We start from the raw sequence: 26029 nt of genomic DNA on the forward strand, positions 1-26029 counted from the left end.
GTTTTATTACTTTTATTACCAATAGCAGCAAAATGACAAATATATTTAATAAATAAACAAACAGCTACACAAGAGGATTCTCATGTTTGATTCCCAGACCCATTTCTTCAACATAGTTCTTGACACATGATAGACCCTCGTGACATCTGCAAGACTAACTAACAAATATTGTTAGAAATGATTTACTATAGCACCCAGAGACAAGACTAATTTTTGAAAATTTAAAACATAAGAAGATTGTAAGATTGTCTAAAGGACTTAAGGTTGTTCTTCTTTTATGTAGCATGATGAGTACTCTTCTGCATCTTAATATCAAGTTGCCAATTAGGCCAAAAGCCCTAATAAGCAGGCATATACATAGAATTATTATTATTATTAATTTAATTTGTATACTGCCCTTCTCCCGAAGGACTCAGGGCAGTGAACAGGGCAATACATAAAAACAAGATACAAAAATTAAAAATTATTAAAAAGTAATTAAACAACAGTGCCCGTAATAAATTAATACAAATTAAAAGTTAAGATCCATTTATAAAATCCAACCCCGTCCCATCAGGCCAGGCCAGCTTGTTCAAAGAGATGGGTTTTAAGATCGCGCCGGAAGGAGCGGAGATCGGGCGCCATCCGGAGCTCGACCGGAAGATGGTTCCATAGATCCGGTGCACCCACAGAGAACGCCCTCCCCCTGGGGGCCACCAGTCGGCATTCTTTGACCGGTGGCACCCTGAGAAGGCCCTCTCTGTGGGAGCGTACTGGGCGGAGGGAAGAATGAAGGCTATTGCTAAGCACATTGATTTGTGCTTAGATTGTAAGCCGCCCTGAGTCTTCGGAGAAGGGCGGGATATAAATGGGATTTAAATAATAATAATAATAACCTTGGAGTTCCTTAGATGACTTTAAACTACTCTCTCATCTAAAACTTCCTCAGAGGCTTACTGTTTGGATTATACTATAAAGATGGATCCTTCTCTTCTCTTTCCATTTACTGCACTTTCAGGCCCCAAAATAAAGGCCAGGTATGACTTTAATAAATAAATAACTTGGGCAATATTCCTCAGAATTGCCCAATTATTATTCTTTTGCCTTGCAAAAAGTCCTGTCCCGGTTAGCATGATGAATGGGAATTCTAGGAACTGCAGTTTTAGCAAACTTAGAAAGTACTAGAAAGGCTAGCTGAATTAGAGTATGAAGTCACAAAAAAACTCCTAAGTGAAAAGGAAAAAATATTAGTTTTTTTAGAGTTTTAGAGTTCCCAGTTCCAAGTACAGTCCTGTTTTCATAAAACCTGTTCTTCTCTTATAGAATTGGAACTGATGTTTGATATTATCTAATAAATATATACATAAGCTGGTTAGAAGAATACCCTTTTTAAAGAATTAAGTAGCAGCAGTCCCAAATATTTAAAACATTAGAAAATGGGAAAATGTTGATCTTTTTTTTCCAGAATAGCAATTATTGCACAATCAGTGATGGCTATACGAAATCTGAACAAAAGTTCTGTTACTCAGAAGTTGCCTTACAGATTGAAGATACCATTAAAGAATCAGGAAAATAATGAACCTAATAAAATCATTAGATCTAATATTATGTAACACAATGAATATGTGAAGGAAATAAAATGCATTATATTTTGAAACTGTAACATTTGTAATACCCTTTCTTAAAACAATGGGCTTTATGTCAAAGCTCAAATCTTAGAAAAGTCAGATTTCTAATTTTGCTAAATAATCACTCATTAAAGAGTTGGTAGAATATTACCTACATTTATATATGTTACTGATAGGTCAATTTACTTATTTAAATATAACAGAAAATATTAAGTTAAGAAAATATAACACAAGTGGTTCTGGATGAAATTTGTGCTGTTAAGCAAGAAAGTCATTCAGTGAGTTTGCCCAATTTTACAACATTTCTTGCCACAGTTGTTGAGTGAATCACTGCAGTTGTTAAGCTAGTAACATGGTTTTAAGTGAATCTGGTTTCCCCACTGACTTCAGTTGTGGGAAGGTCGCAAAAAATGATCACAAAACCCTGGGAAACAGCATTCATCACAAAGAAGAGCCAGCTGCCAAGCATCCAAACTTTAATCATGTAACCATGAAGATGCTGCAATGGTCATAATGTGAAAAACGGTCATAGGTCATTTTTTTCAGTGCTGTTGTAACTCTGAACAGTCACTAAACAAATGGTTGTAAGTTGAGGACTATCTGTAACTGGATTCAGTGAAGGTTATTTTTCTTTATTCCCTACAATCTCTTAATTTGAATTCATTACATTGCACTGCTGCACTGCTCCATGCGGACTGAGCCCTCCCCGAGCGGGGGAGACTCTTCTCCAGGGGGACTGCTGGTGAGGAGGGGGTTGTGGGGGGAGGTGAGACTGGGACAATGGCACGTATGCCCAGAGACAGGGCACTGCGTGCTGCTTCTGGCATGTGTGCCATAGGTTCACCACCACTGCTCTAGCCTTTTGAAGGAATCCAAAATCTTTTGGGCTTCTTTTAGTTCATCTACAATCATTCTACATTTCCAGGGTAGAGACAGACTTTTGTCTTTCTTATCGCACAAGTACCTGATGTGGAGACATTCCTTTATCCCTGTACCCTTAAAATACTTTAAATAACCATACAGAAAACTCCCACATTTTTAAAAACACAATCTTACACAATCTTTCAGTGGTACTTATTCTTAGCCCTACTAATGTTTCAGAAATACAAAGCTGAATGCATTCTACATCCATTTTCATCCACGGATAATCTCAGGCCTAATTTGTGGTAAGTGAAAATATAAAAGTATATATAACATGAGTCAAACATGGACCAACCTTTACAAAAGCTAAGTAGGTTGAGCATTTCTTCTGCATATAGGACAGCTGCAATTGTTCTATGATCTGGCCCGTTGCTTCTCCAGAAGAGATGAAGTAAACTCTGATTGGGTATCCTTTTTCTTTCTTTGCCACATCTGCTGTCAAATTATAATTCAAATCTAGGCAAACAAAAAAAGATTATTTTCCACTGCTAACATATCACAGGTTTTTCACGATCATTATTGTGATTTAGGATTACTGTATTTTGAAACCTTAATATATTTAGAGGTAGGTCACTTCTGTACTATGCTCACCTCTACCTTCTAGTAACAAATCTCAATTTCAGAAGGAACATTTGCAAATTTGAATAAATGCCAACGTTGTAGAGCAAACTAGCACAACCATGAATTCAGCTAATCAGCCATATAAGAGGTCCTCATTAGTGCTTCAGTTTCCTGGTTCTATAGATCATAAGAACCGAGAAATGCAGGTTTCATTCCATTTACTCAACATTAACTTCTACAGGCTCATTCTACAACAAAAAGAAAGACAGACAGACTATAATTTCTCTATATCCATTAGTAGTACTGCCTAAGCAAACAAATGTCACCTAGCTTTTTTTCACACTAATCTTAAATGCTCAATGTCACTGTATTATATCACCTCCAGACACATCAGCAAAGCTGATATGGGGAACACCATTTACTATGAAGCAGATTTCTAGGGTTCCCTACATTCCACAAAACCTGAACTGAAAATATAAAATCTAGCATTTCACTATCACAGTTCCATTATGAACAACAAAGGGAGACGGGAAAGTTCCAGTAGTAAGAATAAAATTAAACTGCACAGCTGGTTACAGTAGCAACAGTTTCTCATGCCATTGACACAAATAAACTAATTAGAATGCATTCTGGATGATGCAGATTTATTTTAATTAAATGTTCCACTGGTCTATTTTGTCTTATTTTGTTTCCCCATTTTAGTCAAGTTGAATGAATGAACCTTTATTGTCAAAGTACAACCATGTATACATTGAGATTGGCTGAGCCTCCCTTCGTGCCCCCACCCCCAACTCACAGTGACACAAACCCTCCATCTTATTACACCATGTGAGCTAATTGCACAACACACCGGCCTAGCAAGTCAATCATGCATAAAGTTTATAAAATTATTTCCCATTCAAAAGCCTAACAGCCCATGGATAAAAGCTGTTCGTCAGCCTATTGGTACGGCTGGCTATACACCTATATCTCTTACTCAATGGTAGGAGAGTAAAGAGATACTGTCCAGGGTGTGAGTCATCCCTGAGAATTTTCCTCACTCTTCCAAGGCAGCGAGCCCTGGCGATGTCATCCAGTGATGTCAGGGGACAGCCCACAATGTCTTGTGCTATGCTCACCACCCTCTGTAATGCTTTCCTATCTACGGCTGTCAGACCAGCATACCAAACCACAATACAGTACAAAAGGATGCTCTCTATAGTAGACTGGTAAAAGAGGGTCATTAGCTATTGTTCTACCCTGTTCTTCCGCAAGACCCTGAGAAAGTGAAGTCTCAGTTGGGCCTTTCTGGCCACCTGGGTTGTATTAACTTTCCAGGTAAGATCTTTGCAGAGATAGACTCCCAGAAATTTAAAGGAGGAAACTCTCTCCACACAGTTCTCATATCATCTAGCCCAGGCATACCAAACTCGCGATGTCACGTGACGTTGTGTGATGTATGTTTGGCATGACGCATCCGGCCCACAGGCTGGCAGTTTGACATGCCTGACCTAGCCCATGTAAAATTCTTCCACTGGGGCAGGAGAGAGATTATTAATAGACAACTAATACACATTAGTTTTAAACTCAGTGAGACTCTTCAAGCTAGAGGAGAGGTCTTTTATTAATAAATAAAAGAAATCTGAGTCTGGGATAGAACTGTAATCTGAATGTCTCAAACAAAACCCTTCCTCCCTTTATCTTAATTAGAACTAGGAGGGTCTTGTCTGAGATGCTTACCTGAGTTACAGTTCTGGCCCAGACTCAGATTTATTTTATCTGCCATTGCCTTGGTTGCAGCTCTTTCTCCTGCTCCTCAAAGTTATTCATTCTCCCCTCACATTATCCACTGGGGGAAAAAATATTTTCAGCAAAAGAGTGTGACGCACCTCTATACATGGAACATTCTACAATGACTTCTGGCCCATACTATTCTCATCTTTCAAGGGGACAGAGCCTTAGCAGGCCCTTGTTAGATGGTTTCACAAGAAATGCAAAATCTTTCTAAGAAAGAAGGTTCTTAATAAACTCAGTGTTCACCATGCTTGGCTTTATAGATAATAATCAGCAATTTGAATGGCTGGGAAGTTTGCTGCGAAGCAATGCAGTTGCTACAGAATAGATATATGGGCTTAAGTATAACAATGTAATAATTGTTATGCTCTGGAGTAGATGTAGCTTCCAAATCATCTTAAAAGGCAGCTTCACATGAGAGTGAGATGCAATGGTCAAGGCCTGTGGCACTCAGAGAACAAGACAACATCATCAAGGCCTCCTGGTACAGTTTATCAAGTTAATATTATAGAAAAGTATTTTCTGAATGTATTTAACAATTTTTTTAAAAAAAGCTCTTTGAGAAAGCCCAGTATTTGAAACAGCATCGCTTGTCACTTCATCTTGCTCTTCTATACCCAAGACTGATTCAACATACTCATCTGGACTTTTGGTCCTTAGATTGTTCCTTGATGACCCTTGACATACAGTCCTATACCCAAGACTGATTCAACACACTCATCTGGACTTTTGGTCCTTAGATTGGTATAGAGATTAGGGACATCCTCTGTTATCATGACTTTTGCTCTGGATAGTAATGAAACTCAAGTCCAAAAATCATTGTAACAAATGATGTTATCTGACTATATTGCCCCTATCGTTAACATCATACTTGGTGGCCTATTTGATGTGCTAGGACAGCTAGGAGAGAATGCCTGATACAATATACCTCTGATTTTGCTGGCTCTTTAGAACTACACAAATAAAGAACTCCTAAAATGACAAGCAAATCATGACAGTCAACTCCGTAAGCAATAAATTGTGCATTACAGGCACTTACAGGGGGTTATATCATTTAGCTCCCTCCACATGGTAGCGGTCATCATGCAGTGAGCTGTCAACATGTGCTGTGGTTCATCATGCAAACACGGCCACTTGTAAAAAAAAACATACAGAATCCATCCAATGTGTGAGGCAACTGGCTATATACAAAATGACTTGGAAAATCGTGACCACAGCCCTCTCATACAGCAAGTCAAAACATCCCTATGCAACTGTCATAACATGTGCACTAACCCTCAAAAAGAACAGAAAGTTATCCCAAAACCACTCCTCTGTAGTCATAGCCACATTCTTTCTGAGCAATAGTAGACATTTCCAAATAGGTTCAGTAGTATATTAAACATCTTTCCCCACTTTGCTTTTGGCATGCATGACTAAAAATGTAGAATTACAGTCTGACTCACGTTATTCAGGGAGGTCTAGGTCAGATCTGTTCCTATTAGAATTGCCTGAGACTAAGCATCCATATGTTTAGGCTATCCAAGTCTGATTTTGATATAAATGCAAGCACATTTATTTTATTAAAATTTTAAAATTTATTTTTCTGTCTAAAGAGTGGTCAATGTAACACATCTTTTCTACAGCAAGTATAAAGTTGTTTGCTGTTTACCCGTCTTCTTGATTAAAAAATGCTAATCTTCACTATGAAAAGGCAGTCCGATATTTAAGTTTTAGCATATTCCCATTAAGTACACAGAATCTGTAATACACTCCACAAACTATGCTGTCTAACTAAGCAAAGATACATATATCACAATTTAAAAAATGCAAACTATTTGCATGAGTAATACCAATGGCCTATTTATTAGCACAGCAATAATAATAACAATCCATGTCTCAATTTAAATTTACCAAAACAATATGACAGTTTAAAGGGAGATATGCCTTTCATAACTTAGAATTGAAGACATTGCTATTTTAAATCATGAAATAAATAGCCATTTATCAAAAATGATCCCATATTCTTTCTGGTTTATGGAAGAGGAAGAGAAAGCTTTGTATATTCCAAATTTTCCTTCTAAACATGCAGTTTTCAATGACACAATCGTGCACAATTAGCTTAGCAGAATTTACCATAACAAGCTCATTATAACACGGCCATTTTGAGGTTCTAAATGTTGCAGCAAAAAACTAACATTTTTCAGACAGAGAGAAATGATAGAGATATTTGTTTAATTTGCATTTGTATATATCTATTTATTTATTGCATTTGTATATACTGTAAATGCAATACTTGGGACGTTTGTTATTTGAAAAAGAGGGACTTAAGATAAAGACAAGAGAACAATTAGTAAGTGAAGGTGTTGTTTGTTACTGGTTTAATTATTATAGAATTTTTGAAGATTTAAACTGGAGAAAAAGTTTTAGTTTCACAGGAGTTAAATCTGAATTGGATATCAATTTATGTTCTGGAGATGACCACTTGATTGCTAATGTATATAAAATGTTACTCAAGATGAACCTGGAAGAGAAATATATAGAAGACTGTATGGTAAAATGGACAAAGAAATTGGGTATAATACTAGATAAATGGGAGAATGTATGGACTGATGGATTAAAATTTACTTTGAATTATAGTTTTAAAGATTTTTTTTATAAAATGATGTATCATTGGTATTTGACTCCAGACAGATTAGCAAAAATGTATTGAGGGACTTCTAAGAAATGTAATCAAAAGGCAGGTACATTTTATCATGTGTGGTGGTCCTGCAAGTATGTGAAAACATTCTGGATAAACATTATAATGATAATGCAGAAAATGCTTAAGATACAAATGTTAATAAAACCTGAAGCTTTTCTTTTAGGTATTATGGATAAATCAATTGAAAAACAATTAGGGACCCTATTTCTTTACATGGTAACTGCTGTGAGGATTGTACTTGCTAAGCACTGGAAAGAAAAGAGATGCCGGCTATTGTGTAGTGGTTCTTGCCCGCATGGTCAGACAATGGACAATGGACTCAACATGGCAGCTCTTTATTGTTGGTAGCACCAAAGTGAACAAGAGTTACCTGTGCCCACATATATACTTGGCCAGGTGCACTGACAGCCAATCCCTTATTTAGGTTTTCCCGCCGAGCGTTTCCCAGCCAATACAGTTATGGTACACCGCCACCTGATGGTCATAATGAACTGCTGCTATATTTCATTATCCCCATACATAACACCCCTTCCCCCATAATAGAAAGAAAACAATAAACAATTGTTTATTCACACGAAAGCTTCTTGGTATTTCTTAGACACCTTGCGTCCTTCCTTACGATCTTACATAGTCCTCTAAATAAGCTGGTGGCCTTCTCAGGGTTTGCTCCCCACCTGGACAGTAGCATCATGCATTGAGTCCTGACTCTGGGGCCTTGCAACCCCTTGCTGTTCCGGCCTGTCAAAACCCCCAGGCAAAACTACAGAGTCCAGCAGGTCTTCTTCTGAACCCCAAGTTTGTGGTTGGGAGGACTGGTCGCCCTGTGACCCCTCAGGAATCCGTTTCCTGATTTGGTTGATGTGTCTCCTGACCTGGCGACCCCCCTCCACCTCCACAATGTAAGACCGCGGCCCTGTTCTGTCAATTACCTTTCCCGGAACCCAAACACGACCCGAGCCATAGTTCCTGGCCCAAACCAGGTTCCCCGTGTGAAATTCTCTGGGGGGCAAAGGTTGTTCAGTATCTGGGGCCGCTCTGTCAGGGTGAAGTCTGTCCAACTTTGTGATGAGACGTCTGCCCCAATGCAGTTCAGCTGGGCTCTTGCCTGTGGTTGTGCTCGGGGTCGTGTGTTGAGCCAGAAGGAATTGGGCTAACCTCTGATGCCAGTCCCCGGTGATGATGCGTCTCAGAGCGTCTTTAGTCATCCTCACCATATGTTCTGCCTGCCCATTAGACAATGAGTGGTCATAATGAACTGCTGCTATATTTTATTATCCCCATACATAAAATCCATTGAAGAATGGATTTTAAAACTGATTGAATCAGCAGAGATGGCAGAATTAACTGGCTTAGAGATAATGGACTAGATAGCTTTATAAGATAGAGGGAGCCATTTGTGGACTTTCTACCTGTTAAATACAATAACAGATGGTTCACAGAGGGATTTGAAGACTATTTGGGCTAACCTGTTGACTGTTGTTGTTTTTTCCTATCAATTTTTTTATATATTAAATGTTGGGTCAATGCATTTGAAATATTTGTTTACCTTATTTTCCGGCGTATAAGACGACTGGGCGTATAAGACGACCCCCTACATTTCCTGTTAAATTATAGGGTTTGGGCTATACTCGCCGTATAAGACTACCCCTCTTCCAACGCAAACCAAATAAAAATTAAAAAACATCAGATTTGATTTTAATATGGTAATTTTAATTCAAATGCTTATGACATGCAGGTACTTAGTAGGAAAACTGTCACTTATAAACATAAGGCTGTTTGTCAACAAACATGTAAACATAAAACAGTGCAAGTGGATTAAACTTTAATAATAATAATAATAATAATAATAATAATAATAATAATAATAATAATAAAGGAAGGGACCTTGGAGGTCACCTAGTCCAACCCCCTGCTAAGGCAGGAAACCCTATACCATTTCAGACAAATGGCTGTCCAGTCTCTTCTTAAAAACTTCCAGTGTTGGAGCATTCACCACTTCTGGAGGCAGGTTGTTCCACTGGTTAATTGTTCTAACTGTCAGGAAGTTTCTCCTTAGTTCTAGGTTGCTTCTCTCCTTGACTAGTTTCCATCCGTTGCTTCTTGTCCTGCTTTCAGGTGCTTTGGAGAATACCTTGGCTCCCTCTTCTTTGTGGCAGCCCCTGAGATATCACTGCTATCATGTCACCCCTCACCCTTCTCTTCGTTAAACTATACATACCCAATTCCAGCAACTGTTTCCTATTTTCCTAATTCACTTTTCCTAATTCACTCTAAAGCTTTCCCTGCGCAGAGCCTTAAGTAACACCAGCTGCCTGCAATTAGTGCAGGTTCGCATCCCACCAGGCTCAAGGTTGACTCAGCTTTCCATCCTTCCAAGGTAGGTAAAATGAGGAGCCAGATTGTTGGGGGCAATAAGCTGACTTTGTAATAATGCTGCTTGGGGGTGTGTGTGTGAAAGCTCTAATAAGCAGGCATATACATAGAATGAAGGCTATTGCTAAGCACATTGATTTGTGCTTTAAATTGTAAGCCGCCCTGAGTCTTCGGAGAAGGGCGGGATATAAATGGGATTTAAAAAAAAAAGACCAAATGGGAGATCCGCTCCAGGTTTTCCAGCCAGCCCACCCAGTTCCTGAGTCAAATGTGTCCTTAGAGCTAAGCTGCTGCTCTGGCTTTCAAGTTGCTCTTGCATTCCCCACCTGCCTACAGCTGCTCTTCAACTTTAAAAGGAAAGAAGCCCAGACCCCAGCCTGTAAAAAATCACAGAGTGCAGCTTCTACTCCAATTGGTCCCGCTTTCCCTGCGCAGACTAAATGGAAGATCCGCTCCAGGTTTTCCAGCCAGCCCTGTCCCTAAAGTTTCAGCACCCGGCGTATAAGTATGGGTTAAAAAGTCATCTTATACGCCGGAAACTACGGTATATATTTGTCTTCCTGAAAAAGGATAAGAAAATTTATAACTATATGCAGGTTTTTTATTTTTATTTTCAGCATCCAGCTAGGGTGATTTTTTTCTATGTTTAATGTTGGATTTATTTGATGTTTGGGTCATTTTTTTCTCTCCCCCCCCCTTTTTCATACACAATTTTTTTTCTTTTATTCTTACTTTGGATGTATGTTTTTCTGACTTTTTTTGTTTTGTATTTAATTCCCATTGATAAAACATTATAAATATATATTAAATAAAAATGTCTATATTAATGAAAATAATATAAACCATTATATTGTGGAAAAATAGGAACAAAATGAAAGTGTTAAAATGAATGACTATGCACACACATACCAAACATCTCACTTAATAAAAACTCAATGGAAAAATGAATGTCACTGATTCATTCATATCCACTGTAGTGCTTAAAACAACTGAGAGAAAAGCATAATGACTAAGAAATTAGAAGGTCAGTAATTCTTCAGTTCCAGTTTCTCTTCTGCTCTAATGTGGTCCTACAAAAATACTTCACTCATTCATATGCAGTATTAAGCAATAATGTTATTTGCTTGTGTTTGGTTTAGCATTTGCAGACTGGCTGCAATGGCTTTGTTTTGTACACAAACAGCCACCACTGTTGGAAATTGGATGCAAAACCCTAAGTATATTTATAGGACTTATTTCCCCCAAAAGGACAAATACTGGAAGTACTCTTTGATCCTCAGTACACTGAAATTGCAGTTGTACTTTAGGGACATATACAGATATCTTTACATAATTATACTTAATTTTCCTCCCTTAGCTAATCTGTTCAGATGAAGATTGTGCACACTAGCTACATCCTTCCTTACCTTCTGCAGCTCATCTGCATTGGGCTACTCTGAAAAGTGCATGAAAATTTGGAGTCAGCATGAACTGCTAACCAAAGTATAATTTGAGATCAGACATCAGGCTAGAAACCAGAATGCAGAATTCTAGCCCCGCTTTGAGTCAATCACTATATCTCAGCCCTAGAAAGGAGACAATGGCAAACCATTTCTGAAAAACTTTGCAAAGAAAACTACAAAGACTAGTCTAGGCAGTATCTGAGGATTGGACACGCTTGAGCGATTGAATCTTCCTAGCTGCTAAAATCTGCAGGATGAAGGGCCTCCCTAAAGATGCTCCAAACATCACAAATACTTTTCTCCTGCATTGCTCCCAGTCCACAAATATGCTTTCTCAGGAGCCTGCATGTGGCCACCACTTCCAACATTTAGAAAACCCATAAAAATGCCTGTGTTTTATAAGGCATTTATTAAATGAATTCTTTCAGTAAGTATTTTATTTTAAAATGTGAGAGGGGGTTTGCATTCTGCTTTTTTTAAAAAAAACTTTATTAGCCACAATATTTCCTAGAACAGAAAACTAAGGAATAAATTAACTAAAGAAATCAATACATAAACCAAACTTTAAATCTCAGACTGCAGCACCAACATGATGTTACTAATAAACAAGATGGCTAAAATTAATACTGGGGAAAAATGATGTAAAATGTTCTAACTTTGAAATTTATACAATACATATTAAATAATTATTATTCCTAGGATGATTAATCATGATATAGCATTACTAAGTGACAGAAGATAACTATCAGGTGAATTTGTTCATTTCACTCAGTGACCTCTCCTGTAACAATTTAATTTCCTTTCCTCCCCTCCCTTCCTTTACGAGACATTCAGAATTAACAGACAGACATTCGTTCACTAATATGATTTCTCTTGCTGTCATTTGCCACATTTCAGTAAGCAAACCCAAGAGATCCTACAATGTCAGTGTACTATTAGTCATCTTTTATCTGAATGAATTATATGGCAAGACAGGTACAACCAGGACCTTATGAAAACTCCATATCTATTTTTTTAATACTGTAATTTAAAGCAGATATATTTTCAAAAAAGGTAATATCTATTAATGGAGAGATAACTACTGAAGTTACACAACTAATCCTCAATATTACATTAATAAAAGAATCCAACAGAGTACACTGAATTTCTTTCATAATATAAAAAGCATATTTTTTGAGTATAATCTCAAAATCTCTACTATATCATTAATTATAAAAGCTGAAAAAGAAACACCCTTAAATAAAATATAAATGCTTGATTCCCAACTTCTCCTTCTTTGTACTCCAACTGATTTGCAATAGTTATTGACATAAACTTCAGAAACCAGATTCTATTTGTATTTATCTTAGTGTGTAATAATATATAATATAAAAGTAGTACTTGTTTAGTTTTCACTCATTCAGTAACTGTTTCAAATTATGACAAGGGAACGTATGACACGTGTTTGAAGCTGCAGCCATCAGAGCATACCTGTGGTCATGGGGTCATGATTTGGGAGGCTGGCAACTGATGCAAAATTATAACAGTCACAGTCATTTCATTGCCACTTGTGCCATTCACTGCCGGCTTCTGACAAAGTCAGTGGGAAAGCTGGCAAGAGGTCACAAGAGGCAGTCAGGTGTCATCTTGCTTAAATGCTACATGAGATTCACTTAATGACTGCAACTGGAACTGTCAGAACTGCAGCCATAAGTCAACACAACATCAGTCTAAGTAATCTGGACAAAAAAACCCCAAGATGAGCTAATTCTACTTTATTACAAGGCTACATTAACAGAAATGTACAAGTCCAAAAGTATAAATCCCTCGTCTTTTTTTAACCACCTAATAAGTTGGGATGGATCTTTTCTAAGTTTCTTTCTATGCTTGTTAGTTACTGGCTCCTCCCTTTTCTATCTGATCGTTCCCTAGGCAGTATCTCTTCCTTTTGCCTTCCAAGGTCATTCTCACGTTCCACTGTAGGCAGTCACATGATTTTCCACTTTGCAACTGCATTGCCTAGTGACAGAGTACCCAGTGAGAATTATCTTTGTTAACGTGGGACTACCTGTATATGAAAGCCATTCCTGCTCAAATTTAGTTAAATTACTGTTATGCATATGTGCAATGTGCAAACTTTGTCCTTGTGGCTGTAAGCATACTTAATAAATAATAGTATTTTTACTGATATAATTTGGAAATATATCTAATTTAACTAGGTACAATTCCTTTCAATTTTGACGTCTTAAGATTTTCTGAATAGTGCTGTGTATATCTTAACAATTCTTCGGGGGTTTTCTGCAAATCCACCACATATAGAATGTAGAATGTTCCTTCTGTCTGATGGCATTTCTGGTCAAATGATAGTTAGGAGACCTGAATATGGATTTGTTTATGTAATTACTGGCTTGAATTAAGACTTCATCTTATTGGAACCAACCCAATAAGATGAAGTCTTAATTCAAGCCAGGAGTTTGCCTGATAGCCAGTAGTTTGACTGATGGCTCCAGACAAATTTGATTCTTCATAAAATCAAGCCTTAAAGGGAAATTGAGGTTCACTGATAATGATGCCTATCCATTGTGTACTTCAGAGCTAGCAAGATTTGATGCTCTCTCATCAGCTATCTTATAAGAAAGCTATGACAAAATACTATTATTTTGTAAATGTAAATGGGTTTGTGGTATGGGCACCATTTTTTTCACAATGAGTAAATTAATAGTAAATTAATAACTTGGTGAAAGTTTCCAAAAACCTCAGACCCCACTGCTTAAATATGCATAACTTACAGATGAGTTATCAAATAAATCAGGCATGAAGACAAGAATTTGCTCCTCTTCCTGAATTAACTACAGTATATTTAATTAACTGGTTACTCACCATAATGTATTCTTCTTCCTAGCATAGGAATATTGTTTTAGAATTGATAAAAACCAACAGATATCAAGACATTAGCTCACCTATCAGTCCTGGAACATGTCTGCCTTTGAACCTAAAGCAGGCAGTGACATTTAGACAATTCACTTCTTGTAAGTCATCATGACACTGAGGAGCTGTGATGTCAATGGATGCTGGCAGGAAAATTGAAATGTCCAATGTAATGACAGGCTGTGATCTTAAAACAATAAGAAAAAAGAAACACACTACATTATTTTCCATACTTCTATAGATCTTTTTAAGTTAAGGTCAAAATAGCTCTTATCTAATTAACTTAAGAAGGGATGCAGTGGCTCAATGGGTTAGGACACTGAGCTTGTCGATCAGAAGATCGGCAGTTTGGTGGATCAAATCCCGAGTGCCGCGTAGCAGAGTGAGCGCCTGTTACTCGTCCCAGCTTCTACCCACCTAGCAGTTCGAAAGCACGTAAAAATGCAAGTAGAAAAATAGGGACCACTACGGTGGGAAGGTAACAGCGTTCCGTGCTAGTCATGCCGGCCACATGACCACGGAGACGTCCTCGGACAAGCGCTGGCTCTTCGGCTTTGAAACAGAGATGAGCACCGGCCCCTAGAGTCGGAAACGACTAGCACGCATGTGCGGGGGAACCGTTACCTTTACTAATTAACTTAAGGGAACTCTTAGTTAAGCTTGTTTAGGATATCAGCTTTAATACTAGTCCTGGAAATAATCAGTTATTCCTCAACTATTCCAGCTCCAAAACAAATACTGTCCCCTATAATAACTAAAAAAGAAATAGGGGGAGAGGGAAGGGGAGGGGAGGGGAGGGGAGGACAGGACTTTGGATACACCAGTATCATTAAGATGCATTACTAGAATTAAAAAATTGAATAATGCAATAACCTTGTCTATTAGATAATTAATAATTATAGATAAAAGGTAAAGGTAAAGGAGTCCTTGCAGATTTTACTGCACTAGTTGTTGACAACTATAGGGAGTGGTGCTCATCTCCATTTCAAGGCCATTGAGCCAGTGCTGCCCAAAGATATTTCTGGGTCATGTGCCCGGCATGACATCCTGGACCACTGTTACCTTCACACCAAAGTGGTACTTATTTATCTAGTCACATTTGCATGCTTTTGAACTGCTAGGCTGGCAGGAGCTGGGAAAGGATGGCATCTTAACTGTTGAGCCACCACATATATTTTTATAACAATACTTATAGGACAAATGAAAAAAATACCTATATGAAAGACAGTTCATGCTATCTAAACAAAAACTAGATGTAGAAGCCCAAATAATTCAATTAGGCTAAATCATATGGAGAACATTACAGGAATTATGTATATCTAGATTAATGAAAAGAAGGACTAGAGGTATCATGATAGCACTATTCCAATATGTAAGGGGCTGCCACAAAGAAGAAGAGGTCAACCTATTTCCCAAAGCACCTGAAGGCAGAACAAGAAGCAATGGATGAAAACTAATCAAAGAGAAAATCAACCTAGAACTAAAGAAAAATATCCTGACAGTAAGAATAATCAGTGGAACAACCTGCCTCCAGATGTTGTGGGTGCTCCAACACTGGAAGTTTTTAACAAGAGACTAGACAATCATTTGTCTGAAATGTTATAGGGTTTCCTGCTTGAGCAGGGGGTTGGACTAGAAGACCTTAAGGTCCCTTCTAACTCTGTTTTATTCTGTTAATTATGTGCAACAGTTCTAAGAGAGGATACGAGAGACAAGACAGCTATATCTGAAGATATGAACTGTATTCCATGACTGGAAAATCCAATCATATAAACCTATTGGAAAAACAATCACTATATCATGTTATTTCTCACTGCCTTAAAAAAAGTTGGTTTTGGACACAGCTGTACTCACAGAAAATCCATTGAAATTTGATAGGACTTACTGTGCGTCCTCTGATTATACTTAAACTGAATTCAACCCATTAAGTTTTTCAGTCTTTTTAGATGCTGGTTGTCAAGTAGAAAGAAAAGGCATCAACATTTCTTTATCAATATCAACATAACTTAAGAGAAAACTAGCTCAAATACTTTCAGCAGGCAGTCTGTGTCCCGTGGGAAACATCTCACAAATTGTCCACACTGAAGATGCCATTAATTGACTTTAAAAAAATAATAATTTCCTAACAGACTCCAAGCAATTTACTTTCAGAATTGACATACATTTTCCACCGAGGTGAGACTGGAAACATTAAATTATTTTATCAAGATATTAAAATATAGTTAAAATATCAATGTCGACTCAATATTAGACCAACATACAATGCAACTTATCAGCAGCACAGAGCTGTCCATGGTCTAACTGATTATACTATTAACAAATATATAAAATTTAAAGTGTTATTCTTTTAAATGTCATTTTCTACATTTCTGCCATAGTAAAAGTTCAATTTTTTAGAACACTATATATTTACTGCCAAACTTCCAGTATATAATTTTCCTAAATTTAGTAAAATGAGACTCCATTTTGGCAAAGTTTAAGCAATTGGTCTTTTCAAAACTCCTTTACTTTTTTGAAATGAATTATTATCTCAATGTTTCACTATATTTTTTTTACTATGCCACATAGTAATTTCACTAGCTGAGAGAAAAATACATTTCCCTTTTTCCAATTTAGGAACTGTTGTAGGCTTTTTCACTCCTGTTTTTCTTAATTGGTATCACATGTTTATTTTCATATTAAATTCCGAAACTGAACAGTGAGTCCTTTTTCCATATGAAGTGATACAATAAGTTTCACACTACAGGTAGACCTTTTATGACGGAGCACTTAACGACCATTTGAACATATGCCCCCAAACTACATACAACCGTTTCAAAGTTACAATGGTTGCAGGGCCCCTTCAGTCATTTGCCCTTATAACCTAACCATGGGATCACTGCAGCACACCCCACCTCTCTCCCAATCCCTACCCCCCCCCCTGTGCTTGAGCCTCCTCCCTGTGTCTCTTGGCAGTCAGACAGGCAGCAAAAAACCTTTCCAAACTCATTGCTGTCTGACTTCCTTTAGAACCCAGTTCATTTAACATTTGTCATATCCTCCAGCCATAATGGATAGACTCCATTGCAGTCGTAACTCACCTATATGTAATCAGCTGAACATTCACTACATTTTAAGAAAAAATCATGTATATAAGTATGAGCATAAAATCACAAGTACATGATATCTACAGTTGGTAATAGATTAGTCAGTTGCGTCTTTAAAATCTATAGTGTGCTCTAAGAACTGTTTCCTGCAGTATGCCTTTTAAGGAAACATAATCAAACGTGGTCTCAGATTTGCTTCATGGAATGATTGTGAGAGAGTTGAAATCAAGATTCCTATTTTTTTTAAAAAAAAATGCAGGATTAGATCAGCATATTTCATGGAAATGTCCCAGGATTAAGAACCACCTGAACAAGTGCAACAAACAGAAAAAAAATAGCAAAAGCAAAATACATATTTCTGCAAAATTGTTTTAAATTCAATTACAAAAATTCTTAATCAACAATACAAACAGATTCTAAAAGAAATACAGTACATCCAGCTGGCACAGGGATATCCACCTAACCTATGACTCCAACTTCAGGACCTATTGCTTGCTTCTCAGCAAATCAACACCTGTTCTGGCATCCCAGTTTCTGGGTATTATCTCCTGCAGCCTCTCATTTCCTTCCTCATGGTTCCAATCAATCCACCCAAAATTTCATTCAACACCTTAAATATCTGTCCATCTGTAACAGGATACAGTTGCTTCCTGAATTATATATATTCATCTCTTTCTCCATGCCAAGTTAGGCTAGAATAGCAACACACACACACACCTATGCAAACCTCCAGTAACATTCATTGTGATATTTATATTTTTGTATTTTTCTAACTTGCTTTCAAACTTTAAAAAAAACAGTAAGATATAATAAGCTTACAAACCAAAAGAGTAAGAGACATGAGGCATTAGAATACAGGACAAAATAGAAGAAAATTATCAGTTTTTCAAGGGCATAATAGGTGGCCTTGAAAGATTCTATAAGACAGAATCTTTAGATTGTGATGAAAATTCTTTACAGTTTTACAAATAGTAGTGCCCTGAATGAATAGGCCACTAAATCATTTGTAAATTAATATTATTCTCAGGTCAACCTTTTGCTTGTATTATTATAATATGAAGAATATGGAATAGACTGAATTCATTACCCCATTAAACATTTTGCTTAAAGCAGTGAAGGCTGATATGCTGATTTTGGTGACCACTATTATCAGGGCACTGTTACTTATAAAACTGTGTAAAGAATTTTCGTCACAATTGCTGATTTAAAGATGTTATCTCATGAAAAAGAGAGGAAATTCTTGTTGATTCTCTTTAGCTCCATCTTCTCTTTGTTAGAAGAAATCAGATGTCCATTTAAATGCAACCCCGTGGCCTGAAGAAGTTTAAAGAATATGTCAATGCTGATTTATTTATTAGATTTATATCCTGCCTTTCATTCAGAATATCCTGCACATGTACATGGCAGTCCGTTCTCTCCTTCCCCCACAAAAACAAATTCATAAAGTTGGTTTATCTGTGAGAGGCTGACCATCCTCAATTATCCTTTGAACTTTCATGGCTGAGCTGAACTTAAATTTAGATTTCTTACTCCTGGTCCAACATCTTCACCATTACACCTCACTGTTTCTCTGATATTTATAGCTAAGCTACATCACATTATGTCTTAATAAGGTTTCATTTTGACTTGAAGTATGAGACTTCATTCACTATGGTTTGAGAAACATTGAATATAATCTGTGAATGCATCTATTATATCAAACTATATTTAAACACCAAGAAAAACTATGAAATTCAGCAATTTCCAAAAAGACCAGTTAGCTCATTTTGGAGAAAAACAGAAAGATGTAGTGTATTTTCCATATAGCTCTCTAGGACAGGGCTTTTCAACCAGTGGTACAGGTATCACCTGTGGTACATTGCCACCTGGCAGGTGGTATGCAACCATCCTAGAAAAGTGGTAGCGAGGGAGGGGAATGAGCTGAACCGGTGGCAACACAAGCCTGAGCGAGAGATGGCTGGAGCTGCAGAGCTGTCAGGGCTCAGCAGAAGCTCCAGGATCAATGCTTCTTAGCGGCTGTCAGGGCTCAGTGGAAGCACCCGGATCAGCGCCAGGCTCCAGCTGGAGCTCGGTGCTGATCCTGGCGCTTCTGAGCCCAGACAAAGCACCGATCAGCTGGAATGATGCAGCATCTCCAGGGTCTTGTGATTTACATCACCTGTACTTCATCACTTTTTTCCTTTTTTTTAGTCATCAAGTTTTTGACACCTTGCTAGGTGACGTGGTACTCTGATGTTGCCATATCCTAAAAGTGGCACAATCGGTGAAAAGTTTGAAAACCCTGCTCTAGGAAATATATATTAATAGCCTATTCATAATGCATCATAAAACCATCTTTTATTGTATTTTTCAGATTCAAATCATGATTACCTATTTCCTCCATGCTTGATTATAATGTAAGCTTAACCTTTAAACATGCTACACTTTAAGAATTATTGCTAAAGTGGAGTGATGATTTAAGATTATTGAAGGTTGTCAGTCAGAAGAAGAGTACAAAAAACTTTCCAAGTCATTGGATACACCATGAAATATAGTGAAGACAGTCATGAACAAGTAGAAAAATTATGGTACAACAGTGATATTACGAAGAACTGGAAGTCCCTCCAAAATTGATGAAAAAAACAAGGAAAAAATTGATTGGAGAGGCTGCCAAAAGACCTAGAGCAACATTAAAGGAACTGAAGGAATTTCTGGCAAGTACTGGATATATACTACATGTGACAACAATCTCCCATGTTCTTCATACGTCTAGGCTTGGGATAAGATGGCAAAATGGAAGGTTTTTCTTACAAAGGAAAACATCCAAGTCCAGCTATATTTTTCAAAACATACACCAAATTTGACAAAAAACATGTGGATAAATATGTTATTGTTTGATGAAACTAAGATTTATCTTTTGGGCCATAATGCCAAAAAGGATGTTTGGACAAAAACAACAATGTACATCACCAAAAGAAAACCATACCCACAGTGAAGCATGGTGGTAACAGCATTATGCTTTGGGGCTACTTCTCTTCAGCTAGAACTGGAAGGAATTATGAACAGTTCCAAATATTAGTCAATTTTGGCACAAAACCTCCAAGACTCTGATAAAATGTTGCAGGAATTTCACCTTTCAACACAACCCAAACATACCTCCAAAAGAACAAAAGAATGGCTTCACCAGATCATAGTTTTGGAATGGCCCAGCCAGAGCCCAGACCTGAATCCAATTGAAAATCTTTGGGGTGACCTGAGTATGCAGGAGACGCTCTCATAATCACAGAGATTTGGAGCACTTTGGCAAAGAAGAGTGGGCAAACTTTCCCAGGGCAAGAGGGACTGAATGTTGTCATAAAATCAAAAGGTGTTTCAACAAAGTATTAGGTTAAGGATGTGCACACTTATACAAACAAGTTATTATAATTTTTTCCCTTAAAGAGTTCAGTTTGTTTTTCAACTGAATTCTACATTTTATATTTTATAAGTGGGGGAAAATCTGAAGTGATTTATCTTGGTCTGATTACTTTACATCTCAAAAACCTGGCATTATAAAAGGAGTGTGTAGATTTTTTATATCCACTGTAGATACGTTTGTTAAATCCCTACAGAATAATTATATTTACATTAATTTTATCTTAATTCTGTGAAATCCACAGTATTTTACATTATTACAAAAATGACACAAATTGACATAAGTAGTGCATGTTCATATTTAAAGAGCAATTAAGAATGACATGTACCTCACTACTCAGGTTTTACCATCTTAAACTTAACGTATAAAGTAAATTCTTTTTCTATTTACCTAAGCTTTACTCTCTTGGGAGAGGGGAGATCAGAAAATAGAGGCCTCCTTATTTATTTTAGGAAAATACAAGTTTCCCATCATGTAGAAATCAAACCCTCATTTAAGAAAAAATCAAATCCAGAGTCTGTGATAGTTTCTACAAAAAAAGTATGTCTTTGACTCAATTGTTTAATTGGGTTCTCTATCTAATTTTAGAACTTGTATGAAGAACAGATCATGTTTTAACTAATATTTATGTAGAAATTTTAAGTTCAAAGTTCAAAAACTTTTAAGCACTGCTGTTCATATAAATATAGGAACAAATTTATGAAATTGCTTGTTGTAGAAAAGTGTCAAAAATAAAAAAACCATGTCTAAAAATGTGCAAACAGATCAAGATAATAGCAATTTTCTATCAATCAGTTCAAACATGACAGTCAGTGGAGACTGGACATACCCAAGGAAAAAAAATGTCACTTCTTTTTTTTTCCAGCATTCACTATCAACCTACTTTGATTATTTTCTGGCCATGTTACTACAGCTGTTTCCTCTAATCAGATCATCTATATACAACTTCTTTTAAAATCTGCCTTAGTGGATACAGATGGTATTTTTGTTTGTTTTAGAAAAAAACATAATTGCTGCCTTTCCTAATTCTGCAATCTCAAACCGTCCATTTAACTAGACAAAATTGATGAGTTGCTTTAAAGAATGCCTTAACACAGAGGTTCCCAACCTATGGGCTGCAGCCCACTACCAGGCCGCATGAGTGGCTGGCCAGTGCATGCACGCATGTGTGCTCGCTCACCTGCTGTCCTTGCACCGGCACTAGCCGAGCTGCGAATCTCGCACCAGTACTAGCTGACCCGTGACCCTGAGAGCTGACGCTAAAAGAACTGTGTGCCAGTGCTAGCATTTGCGGAGTGCATATGCTCCTGGCCCCATTTGCACATATGTACACGCAGCCACAAGTGTGTGTGCGCACATGAGCACATAAAGGTGCCTGTCCCTCCCTTTCCCAGTGGGCTGCCAACCCAGAAAGGTTGGCAACTCCTGCCTTAACAGAAATAGTCTTATTTGTTCATATTTCTTCAATAACGTCTTATGCACTACTACCAGAGCTGTTAACAAGCTGTAAAGAAGCAGGATATTACTATATATGGGACCTTCTGTATCATTTGAAAGCATTGTGATAGAACATTAAGTCATGAAAAGCCTGTCTTACAGGAAACAAATACAAACTTCCAGATGAAAATTTTCTTGTACAAGCCTACTGCCTTATTCAGAAAATTTAAGGGGGAGCCAGATGATGTCACCCTCGCTTGTAAACTTCTAGTATTTTCCTACCATTGATTTTTCTCTTTTTTCTCACTGATAATCCATTAAAAGGAAAGAGACAGAGAGAGGGATGGATGGACAGACAGGCAAGAGATGTACAGTGCCTCTTATTAGGAATACTAGAAGTTGTGGGTCTAGAAGTATATGAACAAGCAATGTACCTTGAGCTACAGTTGTTTGCACACTGTGATATACCAATATCACTGCCCTAACCTGTTTGAGAGTAAAAGTATTAACTATCACTACTATCAGCTCCATTGTTTATGCAAGCAGTAACAAATTTATGCAATTCAGTTTGCAATTCAGTTTGAAAATGTAATTATGGATACAGTGCTTACGAGAATTTTGTTTCTTCTAAACCCAAACAAGGGACAACAAGTACAGTAAAAGGAACAAGATAAATAGCACTCACCTTAGAAGAACTACATTGTTTGACATAAAGGCACCAATTGTCACATCTGGAAAAAAAGTTGATAGCATTTAGAACAAGCATGATTCCTGACCTCCACAAATTTAAATGAATAAAAGCAATTCAACTTCTCCCGAAATATAATTTTCCAGGACAATACATTCCTGAACATTCTCCTTATATCAGTATGTAAGATATATTTTCATTACAAAATGCCCATCTTGACTCATGTCAATAAAGGAATAACCAAATAATGTTTGGTTATTAAGTTTATCATAGTTTAATTCACCATCCAGTTACTAAGCTGCACTATGAATAGTTTCTATGTTTCTCAGAATTGATCCCAGGAGACCAAGTTTCATGATTTGTGAATATACAATTATTGTTTATCTTTTAAAAGTTTGTATCATTTATATTCCTTGATTTCTAGTATTGGGTTCAGATCTATTTCAGACTTAGAATAGTCCAACCAATCCCCACCCCTTTTGCCTTAAATTAACTGAAAACATGTTTTTGTATAGACACATTTTAACAAAAACAATGGAAATATGAATCCTTGACTCTTTAGTCCTTCCATTAATTTTATCAATTTATTTGGAGTAAACTGTCAAAGCCTACCTGGATAACCATTTCCATCCATATCGATTCCTCCAGAAATGGACTGGCCAAACATCTGCAACCTTGGACTTAACTTCCTTCCAGATATTTTCTGCAACAAACAATTCAGAACTGAAATCAATCAAATCAAACAAAAACACAATGTTTATGTTTTATATATTTGATAAGATTCACTGCAAATTTATCACATTTTGATAGAATTGAGATGACTGGTAATGAAACATATTATCTCCAAGATATAAATGAGAAAGATGGGTTATACGCACGCATGTATATATGTTTATATACTGATGTCAATACTATCATACAGATTTTATTTATTTAATTTATATGCTGCCCATTTCATTGTCAAGCAATTCTGGTAGCTTACAACATTATAAAGCAAAAATATTAAAACATTAAAACATTCAACATTGAAAATGAACAAAGTTAAGTTTGGAACCAGAATACAAATAGAGTGGAGCTGGGATCTTCATTAACAACCTCTCCATTAACCACATCTAGGATAGATGCCCCCATCAGGCTGTCCCAGAAGTGCTTTTTCAAAAGGCAACTGTATTTTCTTGGGTTTTTCCCCCTGAAAATAATTCATTCTTATCCAAGAAGCTTCTCCAGTTCTCACTTCATGGATGAGAAGTGAAACATTTTCAAGGAAAAAAACCAAGAAAGTCCAGTTGTCTTTTGAAAAAGCACCTTTGAAACGAAGATGACCTGGATGATTGAGAATCTCCACAGACAGGATTTGAGGCTCTTTCAGACGGTCAAGAGGGTAAGGATGGATCTCATCTCATGGGGTACAATATTCCAAACAGTGGGAGCCATGGGAAAAAAAGGCTTTTCTCCTGGAGCCACCAACCAGAATTCCTTGACCGATGGGGTCAAATTGCAACATTTTCCACTCTTAATTAAGGCATCATAAAGGGATCTAATGTACGAATACTAAGCCTCTGTTGTTTGAGAAGCAATAGGGGGTTTTTCTTTCAGAGAAAACATATACTGGTTGTATTATTTTGCTTAAATGGACCTCGTGACCTCCCGTTTAGACTACTGCAACGCTCTCTACGTGGGGCTGCCCTTGAGGACCACTAGGAGGCTTCAGCTGGTGCAGAATGCGGCCGCGCGAGTTGTGATGGGGGTTTCCCGATACTCCCATGTAACACCTCTACTCCGCGAGCTGCATTGGCTTCCGGTTGCCCTCCGGGTGAGATTCAAGGTGCTGGTGATGACCTATAAAGCCCTAAATGGCTTGGGTCCAGGATATCTGAGGGAACACCTGCTGCCGGCATCAAGTTCCCTTCGTCCAGTGTGCTCCCACAGGGAGGGTCTTCTCAGGGTGCCACCGGTAAGAGATTGCCGGCGGGTAACACGCAGGGATAGGGCCTTCTCAGTGGGGACACCTGCCCTTTGGAACCAGCTGACAGTGGAGCTGAGGACTGCCCCCGACCTCCGTTCATTCCGCCGGGGCCTGAAGACCTGGCTCTTCGAGCTCTCTGGCCCAGGCTGAGGATTAATCTTATTTTAACTGGGGTTTTATTTATGCAGGGACAAATATAATTTTTTAAAAAATTTGTTTTTAACTTTTGTATCTTGGTTTTTTAATCACCCTGTAAACCGCCCTGAGTCCTTCGGGAAAGGGTGGTATATAAATGTAATAAAATAAATAAATAAATAAATAAATAAATCAGAAAAAGATGAGGGCATATCTCACTAAACAAATTGTTGACTCTTCTTCCCCACTCATCCAATGGTGATGATTCACAGTTCATCATTACATCTATAATATTACAATTAATGGGCTTGTAGGATTATACAGGCTACTGTTATGCTGAAAAAAATAGTAGCAGTGCCTTGCTACAGAGTTGGAACAAATAAAGACAATTAATATATTTTAAAATCTAAACATACAGGAACTATCTTTGCAAGGAAGTCATTATGTCTCTGACTCCTGTTGATCCAAAACTTGCAATGCAGATGTTCAAGTGTAATGAGCCTCTGCTCATCCACAGAACAAATCCAAACCTTACTGGAGAACATTGCCCATTCTATAGTATAGGACACAGGTCTGCAACCCGCGGCTCCGGAGCCGCATGTGGCTTTTTCAGCCATCTCCTGCGGCTCCCAGTCCTCTGCCATGTGCAGTCCAAAAAAAAAAAGTGGGACTAAAAAAGTTCAACCAATTCAAATATGCAGGGTAGGTGCATATCTTGCCTTGGCTCCACTCTTCAGTCAAACCCTGTTCTGTGCATGTGCGCATGTACGCACATGCGCACACATTTTTTGCGGCTCCCAGTTTTTCCTTTTGTGAGGGAACCAGTTCCGAGTGGCTCTTTCACTGTTTCAGGTTGCTGACCCCTGGTATAGGAGATTGGTAATTTTTTGTAAGAGATGGGAATGCAACATTCTGTATTTTTGTTTTAGTTTAGCCATTTTCTACTGGCAAAATGGAATTCTAAATAAAAAGGACAATAGCCCTGTCAGATGGGAGAAATGAGGAAAAACTGCAGATATAAAAGAGGGAGAAGGAGCTTTTTCAAAAAAAAGTTAT

General features: G+C 37.5%; 1 protein-coding gene across 1 annotated transcript in view; it reads right to left on the minus strand.

The window, feature by feature from the left end:
- Positions 1-26029, minus strand: part of ITGA9 (integrin subunit alpha 9) — a gene marked incomplete at its 3' end in the record, with an annotated part of 228818 nt that overhangs the window by 152457 nt on the left and 50332 nt on the right. Inside the window, 4 exon segments of the mRNA XM_083379007.1 lie at positions 2824-2984; positions 14300-14454; positions 22870-22915; positions 23485-23595. Coding sequence (XP_083235133.1) covers positions 2824-2984; positions 14300-14454; positions 22870-22915; positions 23485-23595 — 473 coding nt within the window.

This window comes from Vipera ursinii, assembly GCF_947247035.1.
Source record: "Vipera ursinii genome assembly, chromosome: Z".
Lineage (NCBI taxonomy): Eukaryota > Metazoa > Chordata > Lepidosauria > Squamata > Viperidae > Vipera > Vipera ursinii.